The 12,522-nt window shown below is 46.4% G+C and overlaps 1 protein-coding gene across 2 annotated transcripts in view; it reads right to left on the bottom strand.

The window, feature by feature from the left end:
• KREMEN1 (kringle containing transmembrane protein 1) overlaps positions 1-9,622 on the bottom strand; it is a 123,402-nt gene extending 113,780 nt beyond the window's left edge. Inside the window, exon 1 of one of the 2 annotated variants that reach the window (XM_033956118.1) lies at positions 9,510-9,622. In XM_033956118.1, the coding sequence (XP_033812009.1) occupies positions 9,510-9,588 (79 nt within the window). In that variant the 5' untranslated portion in view covers positions 9,589-9,622. Of the gene's footprint in view, positions 1-8,886; positions 9,042-9,509 lie in introns of those variants that run through there. The other variant, XM_033956117.1, reaches the window with a different exon arrangement.
• Between the last annotated feature and the right edge of the window lie 2,900 nt (positions 9,623-12,522).

Raw genomic sequence — 12,522 nt, 5'->3', positions numbered from 1 at the left:
AGTAAACAAGCGTACTCGAATACAATCTGCAAATCACTCTGATTGTCTCACAGAAAGGCGGTATATGAAATAAAAAATGAATATGTGTTAACTAATTTCCCCTTAGATGCCCACCCTCCCAACCCCCAAAACAAAACAAATCTGGCATCTTTAGCTAAGGTCTAGCAGTGGGAAACGTTCTGCCTCTCTGTCCCCACTGTCTTACTCACCCCCACCTTCAGAAAGTGCCTCACCCTCAGAATTTCGGAAGGGGGCATGGAGCTGGCCTTTGTTTTGGCAAAATGTAATTGCCTCCACGTTTTTTGCTCTTTTATTAAAGAGTTTCTCCTCTCTAATTATATGCTCTGGAGAAAATGAGAGGCTATAGGATCTGGCTGCAGTGTCTGTACGGTTAAATGCAGCCATCTGTGCCAGAGGTGCACTGAAGGAGGGTCCCTGAGGGTGGGAGGGTGGACACAGGAGTTAAAGCCAGAAGCAGCACGCACCACCTGACAGCTTCTGCCAGGAACAAGCGGGGGGGGGGGGGGGGGGCTGTCTATTGGCATCTTGAGGGAAAGGATTTCCCAGGGGTAGAGATTTCCCAGAACTGCATGCCAGAGAGCTGCTATTGCAAAGTGATTTCAATCGGTCAGATGGTGAAGGGACATTGCTACTCTAGTGTTCATCTAGATTATCTGTGGAAACTGGTAACATAATTCTCACATAAGGGGGCATCACCAGACCTGGCACTCGAAATGGGCGGAGAGGTTCAGGATTCAGGCCGGGACTGCGAGGGTTCCTTCAAACGCCAGGGCCCCCGACTTCAGGAAAACGAAGGGCCCTTTTATTAACACGCCCTCAAATCTAGGTTTACTTTCTCTTTTAACATGGGGGGGTTTCCTGTGCGCTAAACTCAGATTTAACATGTCCGTGTTTAGGGCTTATTAAATATTTTTTTCCGGGTTCCGCACTGAGTTTTGCATTAGGAAACATGATTGCCTCATGAATAGGGGGTGGTAATCGCTCCCACATTTTCCCGTGTTACTTGCACTAATTCGAATGAGCCACCTGATGCTTCCTTGCCCCCTCCCCAAAATATTTTTAAAAACCAAACATGTAATTAGCACAAGCAAACTGGGAAATTACTGCAAGATGCTTTAGCAGGTTTTCTGCATTAGAAATACAGAAATATAGAAAAACGAAGCCAGATTGAGACCGTTTGGCCTGTCCATGCCATCTCGTCTCCCTTAGAGCTCCAACATACTTGTCCCAAGCTCTCTTCAATTCAGATACACTTTTTGTCTCCACCAGGAGGTTGTTCCAAGAATTCACCACCCTTTCCGTGAAAAAGTATTTTCTGAGGTTACTTCTGAGTCTGTCCACTTTCACTTTCATCCTATGCCCCCTCAATCCAGAGCTTCCTTTCAATTTAAAGACTTGCCTCATGTACATTTATGCCACTCAGGTATTTAAATGTCTCTTATCATATGTCCCCTCTCCCGTCTTTCCTCCAAAGTATATAGATTGAGATCTTTAAGTCTGTCCCCATACACCTTATGACGAAGACCACGCACCAGGTCTCACCAGAGTCTTATACAGGGGCATCAATACCTCCTTTTTCCTTCTGGCCATACCTCTCCCTATGCAACTTAGCATCCTTCTAGCTTTCGCTGTCACCTTTTCAACCTATTTGGCCACCTTAAGATCATCATATACAATCATACCAAGTCTTGCACAAAACTTCTTCAGTCAGAGATGTTATTCTTCTTAATAAAGTTAGGGTTTCTAAAACTTCAGGTGTGCTGACTAGAATTGGTTTGCAAGTATCATGTAACTCATAAGCATAGAGAGACTCTTCTCAACCAGCAAATCATGATTAAACACAAAGAATATGAAAAGGGTTTGTTCCTTTCCTAGGGTTTTATTCCTACCCTTTTCGATCAGGGTGAAAATTTGCCTTCCCAAAAAAAGCGTTCCTGATGCTTCTCTCTTTCTTAGTCTTAAAGCCAAATTATCATTTATGCAAGCAATAATAGCAATATGTAATTTTTATCCATCAGTGAAAGCCAGCGATTTGCATGTCCCACCCTTATGCAGATTTCTCTAATCTACGTGCAGTAGGTGCTCAATCATGCACTGATGCCTGAAATTATATTGTTGGAATTGGTAAGCTCTGCTAAAGAACGAGGAAAGATTTACCTCTCTGATGATCATACCAAAATCTGCAATGGGTAGACATGCTGGAAAGTGTGGAAGAAAGGAGGAGCAATCAGTCCAGAGTTTGCACCCCACATGCTTGATCCTGCAATTTTTCTCTATTAAATCATAGCTACAATCACTCCAGCATTTAGTACACTAGAGAGATCAATTTTCCAAGAGCAGGATGCAGGGATAAGAATACCTTAAGCCCATCTAAACAAGGCAAATACCAGAAGGATGCTGGGTTGCGTAGGGAGAGGTCAGGCCAGTAGGAAAAAGGAGGTATTGACGCCTCTGGTGAGACCTCATTTAGAATATTGTATACAATTCTGGAGGCCGCACCTTCAAAAAGATATAAAAAGCATGGAGTCGGTCCAAAGGACAGCTATAAAATGGTGGGTGGTCTCCATCAAGAAGCAAAATAGGTGAGCAAGAGGAATATACACAGATCTAATCTACAATATGTTTCTACAGAAAGGCTGGTGGGTACATGGGAGGTAGGACTGGACACGGCAGGTGAAATTTCAGCTTCCCCAATTCTGACCCACACAGACTAGGGTCTTGGCATCATCGTGAAAGGCATCTTGCTGTCTGCAGGGCAGGAAGTACTGCATGGTGTCCCAAGACCTGACAAGAGTTTCTGCCGAGGCTCCTCAATCCACCGGAAATTTGTCAAGGCCTAGGATAGTGCATTGACTTTATTATTCCGTGGGTCTCTTTCGGTAAGTCAATATAAACATGACACAATAAAAAAATGTATTACAGAGTCTTCTTGTCCAAATGTATTTATATTGCAAATTTAGAATCCTCCAATAGATATAAACCCTGGAGTTATTGTCTAAGTCTTGAATTAGGCAATAACTTCAGTATACACAAATGCATCTCATGCATGTTCATGGTGCATATCCTGGAAAACCCAAGTAGACACAGAACCTGTATCCTGTTTCTAATCCAGGTCACTTCCTGTAATCCTTCATCGGGCCAGTCTCTCTTAGCAGTACCCTTCTCCACCACGGCCAACTCCAGACTCTTTCTCTTCTACTTTGCTGCAACGTATGCCTGGAACAAGCTCTATCACTGGCAGTATTCAAATCTAGACTCCAAGGCCACTTGCTAAGCACCCAAATGTCTTATCACCCTTTCTGTAATTCCTCAATTGAGCCCTGTGTATAGATGTACCTTTTTGTTCAGTTTGTCTGTCACAACTAAAGTGTAAGCTCTTTTGAGCAGGGACTGTCTCTTCCATGTTTGGTGTATGCCTGGTGGCACAAGTACTTGGCAGAAACCCAAATATAGCAACATTCCCTAATATTTATTCCTGAGGTTACCTTAATAGCAGACTACAGACACTTCCTCCAGGAATTTATCCAAATATTTTTTCACCATTGTTACCACAGCTGGTAATGAGTTCCAGAGCCTATTTGTTTAAAAGTATTTCCCTATAACTTCATCGAACGTCCCTTAGTCTTTGTACTTTTTGAAAGAGTGAAAAATCCTTCAATCCTATCCCCCCTCAGCCGGCTCTTTTCCAAGTGGAAGAGTCCTAGCCTTTTTAGTCTCTCCTCATACGAGAGGAGTTCCATCCACGTTATCATCTTGGTCGCTCTTCTTTGAACATATTCTAGTACCGCTATATCTTTTTTTTAGATACGGGGACCAATTTAGGGGGGGCCCAGGGGTGGACTGGAGGGGGGACAATGAATTCCTTTCTCCCCCCCCCCCACACACATATGGTCACACTAACGATTTACTGGCAGGGATGTCAAGCCCCAGCAGCCAAAGAACTACAGTGTTACCGCTCCCCCTTGTTGCCTTCCTGCTCAAAGCATGCTGGGACTTCTCACACATTCTCAGAGCACGTGCAAGAAGTCCCAGAATGCTCAGAGCCAGAAGGCAACAACAGGGACTGGTGACACTATATAGTTCTTTGGCTGGTGGGGCTTGACATCCCTGCCAGTAAATGTATCATTAGTGTGCCCGTGTGTGTGTGTGTTGGGGGAAAGGAATTCATTGCTCTCCCCAAGTCCACCCCTGGGCCCCCCTAAATTGGCTACTCTACTCTTGTGCTCATAACGGATTACTCCCGCCAGAATTCTGGGCAAAGAAATTCAAAATTCTGCACACAACAAAATAAATGACAAATTTTGCTAAATTCTTCAAATTTATTTGATAACATTTATGTTGAAACCATTTTTTTATTGATGACAGCAACATAGCCGAAACGAGAAGCCATCAAAGTAAGCAAAGACCAAGTCATCCAAATAGTTCCTGAAGAATGTCAGACCCCCCCCCCCCCCGAACTTCACCCAAAACAGCAAGTTCCAATGACAACAATTATAAGCTACATCTCAGCCTCAGGTATCCCCTTCCACGCCAGTAATTGAATAGTAAGAAGGAAGCAGTATAAGGTAAACACAGAACCCCCCCCCCCCCCAACCAAACAATACCAACCGCACACAAGTATTTGATAACATTTAAACAATATTTTGCTAATTATTATCCAAACTTTCAGTACAATTCAGTATTTTCATTTAAATTATAGTAGAGAAAACAAAGCCTGTCCCCCCCAGCCAGCATCTCACTCACCCCTGCCCCCCCAGTCAACATCTCACTCACCCCTGCCCCTCCAGCTAGCATCTCTCACCCCTGCCTCCCACCAGCCATCTCTCTTACCCCTGCCCCACCCCAGCTAGCATCTCTCTCACCTGTGTTCCCCACCAGCCATGTCTCTTACCTCTGCTCCCCCTCAGCATCTCTCTCACCCCTGCCCCCCTCCCCAGCCAGCATCTCTATCACCCCTGCCCCCCCTCCCAGCCTTTCCTGCTAGAATTGGATGTGGTCCTCTGTCCTGACCGAACTAAGCACACACCTTTTCTTGTCCTGGGAAAAGTGGACATGGGCTCCGGCTTTCCTGGCTATGTTCCCAATAGCCAGATTGTGGAAGACAGCTGGCTTTTTCCTGCCGTCTGTGGCAAAACCAGAAATTCAATACCTGAGCCATGTCTGGTGACCGGCATTAATTTGGCCGGATGAGACAGTTGGCTAAGTCCTAATGGCCAAAGATGGACCTGCTTTGTAGGTGGGTCTATTAAGCTGCTGATGAATATTGGCGGTGACCAGTTACGTCATGCGACATAGCCGCGTGAGCGGACTGCTGGGCACGATGGACCACTGGTCTGACCCAGCAGCGGCAATTCTTCTGTTCTTATCTGCCAAATGAGATATTCCGTCTTTCTCATATCTGGAATTTAGAAAATGTTTGAAAGCTCACTTATTCTCTCGATTTTGGGGTAATTAAATTCCATGATGAATGCTCAGTTGTAAGTAGATGTCATCTTTTGTAAACTGCGTAGATCTGCAAGGTTATGCGGTCTAGAAACTGATTTTTATGTTTATGTTATAAGAACCTAAGAATTGCCGCAGCTGGATCAGACCAGAGGTCCATCGCTCACGTGGCGGCCCCCTGCGCCCTAACTGAGACTAGCCCCACCTGCGTACGTTCTGGGTCAGCAGGAACTTGTCTAACTTTGTCAGCTATCTAATCTAATCTAATCTAAACCTTAAGTTTATATACCGCATCATCTCCATGAGAATGGAGCTCGACACGGTTTACAAGAACTTAAAATAGTGGGTAGAGAAGAAGAAAAAGGATTACATGAACTTATGTGTAGAAGGGGGAAGAGAAAGGGGGGAAGGATAGAGCTACAATTTGCTGAAAAGCCAGGTTTTCAGTTGTTTGCGGAATAACTGAAGGGAGCTCAGGTTCCGCAGCGGGGTGGTGAGGTCGTTCCAAAGACCTGTGATTTTGAAGAGAAGGGATTTTCCCAGTGGCTAAATAGCTGAAAATACGTTGAATAGTTCTCAGCCCAACCAACCAAGTTGGGACTATGTGTTGGTTGGTCTGAGAACTCTTCAACGGCCCCTCGTATCGGGCCTCATATGGCTTTCTGTGTCCAAAGGGGTTTCATTACCACCTCATAAGTAAGTGATTGTAAGTAAAGAAAAAAAAAAATACCCTGTTATCAAGAGCTTCCATCAAATATACATCTGCATTTTGCTTTCTTTCCATCTGTCATGATCTTTGAGCACATGAACTATGGTGATGAAAGTCAGGAGAATGTCACAGGTCTGGGCTCAGACATATATTTCACGCGACTCCAGCAGATCTCTTTAGCAAGGGTTGTTGGTGGCATTAAACTGTGCCAAGGACCAGACAGGTGCCAGAAAGGGACACGGACCAGATGATAGGCACAATGAAATAACCGAAAGGCTTTGACGGGGCTTCCTGGTGTTCTCAAAAGGCTTAAATATACTATTTATGTTACATAGAAGTAGTTGTAATGTCTTAAGTAGCTGCCAATAATACAGGATATAACCACGATCAGGAAGAAGAAACCAACACTTTAATTGTGTAGCACTGGAGGAGTCCTCTGTGTCCCTGTCACCTTCTGGGCTCTGCTCGCCCCTGGGAATTGTGAGCTCCAAGCAATAGCCACATGATGCATGCATACTACAAAAATACAGTCAAGAGATCAGCTAATATTAGATCACAAGCCTTAAATAATGAACCAATGAGCTAAAAAATGCCACACCTCAAATATTAGGTGCAATTTTGGTTGTTGCATCTCAAAAAAGATATAGCGGAATTAGAAAAGGTGCAGAGAAGGGTGACAAAAATGATAAAAGGGATGGGATGACTTCCCTATGAGGACTTTTCAGCATGGAGAAGAGACAGATCAGGGGAAATATGATAGAGGTCTATAAAATACTGAGTGGAATGGAAAGGGTAGACGTGAATCGCTTGTTCACACTTTCCAAAAATACTAGGACTAGGGGACATGCCATGAAGTTACTAAGTAGTACATTGAAAACAAACTGGAGAAAATATTTCATCGCTCAACATGTATTTCAACTCTGGAGTTTGTTGCTGGAGAATGTGGTGAGAGCATTTAGCTTAGCAGGGTTTAAAAAAAGGTTTGGATAATTTCCTAAAAGAGAACTCCATAAGCCATTATTAAGATGGACTTTGGGGAAATCCACTGCTTATTTGTAGGATAAGCAACATAAAATGTGGTTTACTCTTTGGGATCTTGCCAGCCTGGGTTTGTCATAACATAACATAAAATTGAATTTCTTGACTGCATAACCTTGAAGTTCAATACGGTTTACAAAAAGTTAAATAATAATTAAAAAATGAAAGCAAAAGATCTAATCAACCAAACATTTTGAAAAAAGATAAGTTTTTAGTTGTTTTCTAAAATGAACATAAGAATAGGATGTAAATAATACATTTTGAAAATCCTTAAGGCTGCCTGAAATGAGAGAGTGTGGGAGGGAAATACGAAAAGGGAACGAGAAGCTGGTGAAAATCTTATCAACTAAGGAAAGTGGGGGCCAATGTAAAGACGATAGGGGCTTCCATGAGAAAAGGGGGGTTCCATGATTGAACTTCTTCAGACCACCGCAGAATTCTGAATGAGTCTCAATCTGGCCACATTTTTCTTGGTGCTGGAGGTGAAAACGATGTTAAAAAATAATCCAGAAGATTTAATAGCAGTGACTGGAGCAAAACTATGAATGCAGAAATTTCAAAGTATGGTCTAATGGTACGTAACTGCCACAGCGTACAATACCTTCTGGAAACAGGATACTGAGCTGGATAAAGCTTTGACAACTCTCAAGTTCTTATTGCCCCAAAAAGTGGTATGTTGGTGGGGGTGGGGGGTGGGGGGGACATAAGGGATGATGGGGCTGAGTGAGTAGATAGGAAGATGATGACAGAGGGGGTTATGAGTGAGAGAGTGGAGGAGGCTGAAGGACTGAGGGAGGGAGAGTGGACAAGGCTGAGTGAGTGCAGAGGAAGTTAAGAACTCTGGTGGCAAAGGGAACAGCGCCGGAAAATACCACAGGAGCAGAGCACCAAAATACGTTTCCAATGCTCGACATTAGGAGCATACAAATTATAGGAAGAGAAGCACACATGAGATCGCCATTCTTCTCCTCCTAAATACAAGCTAGTCACACACCAGCACTCAGAGGCATAGCAGGACTTCCTTCTTCTTTCAAACAAAATCAGATTTTAAAAGGAAAACCATGAGAAATAAGAACATAAGAGTTGCCATAAAGGTCCATCCTGTTTCCAACAGTGGCCAACCCAGGTCCCAAAGAGTAAACCCCATTTCCCCTAGCCATCTCAAGAATGGCCTATGGACCTCTCTTTTAGGAAATTAGCCAAACTTTTTTAAAACCCTGCTAAGCTACTGATTTCACCACATTCTCTGGCAACAAATTCCAGAGTTTAATTACCCACTGAGTGAAGAAATATTTTCTCCAGTTTGTTGTAAATCTAGTGCCCTCATAGTTGGTAGTATTTAGAGCAGGGTTTGAAAATAGCTGTTTACCTATGTTTAAATACAATTTGCGCTAATCTTTGGTGCGCACTAGATCCCACTGATCACTGTGTGGAAATTAATGGCGGTATCAATTTTTGAGCATTGGGGGCCTGAGTGTGGGGGAAAAGTTGAGAGTAATTTGACATTGTAGGAGGGAAAGTTTGAGTCAGCTCTCCCCCCCCCTCCCTCCGTCTCCTGCCCTTCATTTCTTTTATCTCCTCTTCTTCATTCTCTTTTCTCCCTTCCCTTCCCACTGTTACGCCAGCAGGTCTGGGAAACTTACAGGCATTTCCTTCCACCACTGTGGTCGACTGACCTGGGCACCTCACTTGGGTTTCCATCCTTTGGCCACTGGCTTTTCTTCTCCTAGTGCACCTGGCAACCTTTCTGCCTCTTCCCAGAGAAGGTGGGGGTAGGGAGAGTTCCTTTCCTAGCTCCTTCATGGTCTGAGTTGCACCTTCCTGTGCTTTGGTCTTCATCTGTCATCCGTCTGCACATGGATAGACCAGCGAAGCAGAATCCTGAGGCAACCTGCCCAAATGCTTCCAGAAAGGCAGAGGAAGTTCCAGAAGAAAGCTCCTGCACTTTTTCATCAGAGGCAGCACCCGGATTCTTCCTCCCTGGCAAGACCTGCCATGCCCTCTGCCCACTCCCATCTCCCCCCCCCCATTCTCCTCCTTAGAAGAAAGGTTGGCTTCTCTTGGGAGGGGGTGCTGAAAAGCAAGCAGCCTGCCCAAAGAGGGTTGCAAGGGCTGAGAACTTTCCAGCACCCCCTTGGCATGGAAAGTTGGAGGAACAGCGCTTTTCCGAGGCAACTTTTCAAAGGCACCTAGACGCCCCCCATCTCTACCTGCAAGGAGCCCGAAGCAGAACCCCGGGCTCGGGCACCCGAATGCCATCCCCTCCCCCCGCCCAAGGGGGCAAAAGGCAGCGACTCACCGGACTGCAGGGGGTCTCGGCAGAAGACCAGGGCGAAGCCCGAGGCCAGGCTCACCAGCAGAGCCGTCAGGCGGTCCATGCTCGGCTCCGGTCCCTCTCGGGCTCCCGCAGCTCCGCCAGCCGCCGGCAGCCCCGGTGCCTTTTATGGTCGGCGCAGCGCCGAGAGCGGAGGGAGCCCGCCCCCTGCTGGCCCATAGCCGCTACTGCAGCGCTCTGCCACGATCGGCTTCTCGGACCTCGGGATCCCCGCTGGACGAGAACGGCTCCCTCGAGGAGGGGGGGGGGAGGAATAATGTCTCACCTGAGGGGGGGGGCGGGGGAGAATAATGCGCTACTTAAGGATCTCTACGGGGGGGGGGATAATGTCTCACCTGAGGGGGAGCGGGGGAGAATAATGCTCGTCTACCTGAAGATCTCTAATAGGGGGGGGGAATTATGTCTCACATGAGGGGGGGCGGGGGAGAATAATGCTCGTCTACCTGAAGATCTCTAATAGGGGGGGGGGAATTATGTCTCACCTGAGGGGGAGCGGGGGAGAATAATGCGCTACTTGAGGATCTCTACTGGGGGGGGGGGATAATGTCTCACCTGAGATGGGTGGGGGAGAATAATACTCTAACTGAGGTTCTCTACGGGGGGAGGGATAATGTCTCACCTGAGGGGGAGCGGGGGAGAATAATGCTCGTCTACCTGAAGATCTCTAATAGGGGGGGGGAATTATGTCTCACCTGAGGGGGAGCGGGGGAGAATAATGCGCTACTTGAGGATCTCTACTGGGGGGGGGATAATGTCTCACCTGAGATGGGTGGGGGAGAATAATACTCTAACTGAGGTTCTCTACGGGGGGAGGGATAATGTCTCACCTGAGGGGGAGCGGGGGAGAATAATGCTCGTCTACCTGAAGATCTCTAATAGGGGGGGGAATTATGTCTCACATGAGGGGGGGCGGGGGAGAATAATGCTCTACCTGAGGTTCTCTACTGGGGGTAGATAATGTCTCACCTGTGGATCTCTACTGGGGCGGAGAGATAATGTCTCACCTGAAAACCTGGAAAGGGACTTGGGGGTGATGGTCGACTCATCACTGAAACCATCGGCGCAATGTGCGACAGTCTCAAAGAAAGCAAACAGAATGCTGGGCATCATCAAAAAGAGTATCACAACCCGGACGAAGGAAGTCATCATGCCGCTGTATCGCGCAATGGTGCGCCCGCACCTGGAGTACTGTGTTCAATACTGGTCGCCGTACCTCAAGAAGGACATGGTGGTACTCGAGGGAGTGCAGAGGAGGGCGACTAAGCTGATAAAAGGTATGGAAAATTTTCCATACGCTGACAGGTTAAAAATGCTGGGGCTGTTCTCTCTGGAGAAGAGGAGACTTAGAGGGGACATGATAGAAACCTTCAAAATCCTTAAGGGCATAGAGAAAGTGAATAAGGATAGATTCTTCAAACTGAGGGGAGCCACAAGCACTAGGGGTCACTCAGAGAAATTGAAAGGGGACAGGTTTAGAACAAATGCTAGAAAATTCTTTTTTACGCAGAGGGTGGTGGACACATGGAACAAGCTTCCGGAGGAGGTGATAAGCCAGAACTCTGTACAGGGGTTCAAGGAAGGTTTGGATAGGTTCCTAGAGGATAAGGGGATAGAGGGATACAGATAGAACTTGAGGTAGGTTATAAAAGTGGTCAGAAACCACTTCACAGGTCGCAGACCTGATGGGCCGCCGCGGGAGCGGACTGCTGGGCGAGATGGACCTCGGTCTGACCCAGTGGAGGCAACTTCTTATGTTCTTATGTTCTTATGAAGGGGGGAGGGGAGAATAATGCTTTACCTGAGGATCCTCAGTAAAGGGAGGCGAATAATCCCCAAATCTGAGATCCGCTGTTGTGGGTAGGGGAGAAGGGGAAAAGCTAGTGCCCTGACATGAAGGTCACTTCTAGAAGAGGAGGGGGATTAGTGTTGAAGAATGAGGGGAGAATACCGTGAAAATCTACCCCACCCCACCCCCTTCATGCCTCCTTTCTTACAGTGAAAAGCGTCTACATATACTGTATATCTGCGGTATTGCAGAGTTTGCAGGTGGGGGATATCCTTGGGCAGAGTCTGGGGGGGGCCTCAAAGTTAGATGCACAATTTATAGAACACTAGACATTATGTGTATCTTGTCATGCTTAATTACCCCCCACCCCATATTTCTGTATGTGGAGGAGCTGAGTGGACAGAGAGACACATAAGAATCGCCGCTGCTGGGTGAGACCAGTGGTCCATTGTGCCCAGCAGTCCGCTCATGCGGAGGTCCTTAGGTCAAAGAGTCTAGCCTTACCTGTGTATGTTCTGGTTCAGCAGGAAGTTGTCCAATTTTGTCTTGAATCCCTGGAGGGTGTTTCCCCTATAACAGACTCTGGAAGAGAGTTCCAGCTTTCTACCACTCTCTGGGTGAAGAAGAACTTCCTTACGTTTGTACTACCTTGGAGAAGGTTGGTAGGAGAAGATCACCTTGTGTGGTGGTGATGGTGGTGTGTGTGTGTGGTGTGTGTACTTAGGAGGGAAGGATTAGTACTGCTGCTAAGGCTGATGATTTGATCGTTAGGAATATATGAGCTACTTGAGGTATTTGTGTGGCTGAGGGATGTGAGGCTACTTTGATAACTTGCCTAGCTGGTGTGAAGGTAGCAGAACTCAGACATCATTCAGATAGGATTTTAGAGGGTGCTGAGGAGGAGTCAGCTGTCATGGAATATTTGGGTGCTGATGACATAAAAAGGTACAGTAGAGACATTCTGGGAATCAAATTTAGGGTACTTGAAGAGCATTTTCCCAAAAATTCTCTCTGTTCCAAATATAGGACCCCGGAGAAAGAAAAGCCAGTGGAACCTCAGCGCGTGGAGGAGACGATGGTGAAGGGAAGATGGCTGGACAACATTACAGGGCAGGAGGAATCTTTTCTGAAGGATGGTGGGTTCCACCTTAGCCAGGATAAAACCAGGAGCTTGAAAAAGCAAATAGAGCA

The sequence above is a fragment of the Geotrypetes seraphini genome, chromosome 8 (assembly GCF_902459505.1).
Source record: "Geotrypetes seraphini chromosome 8, aGeoSer1.1, whole genome shotgun sequence".
In the NCBI taxonomy this organism is placed as follows: domain Eukaryota; kingdom Metazoa; phylum Chordata; class Amphibia; order Gymnophiona; family Dermophiidae; genus Geotrypetes; species Geotrypetes seraphini.
This window is presented reverse-complemented; position numbering and strand designations above follow the sequence as displayed.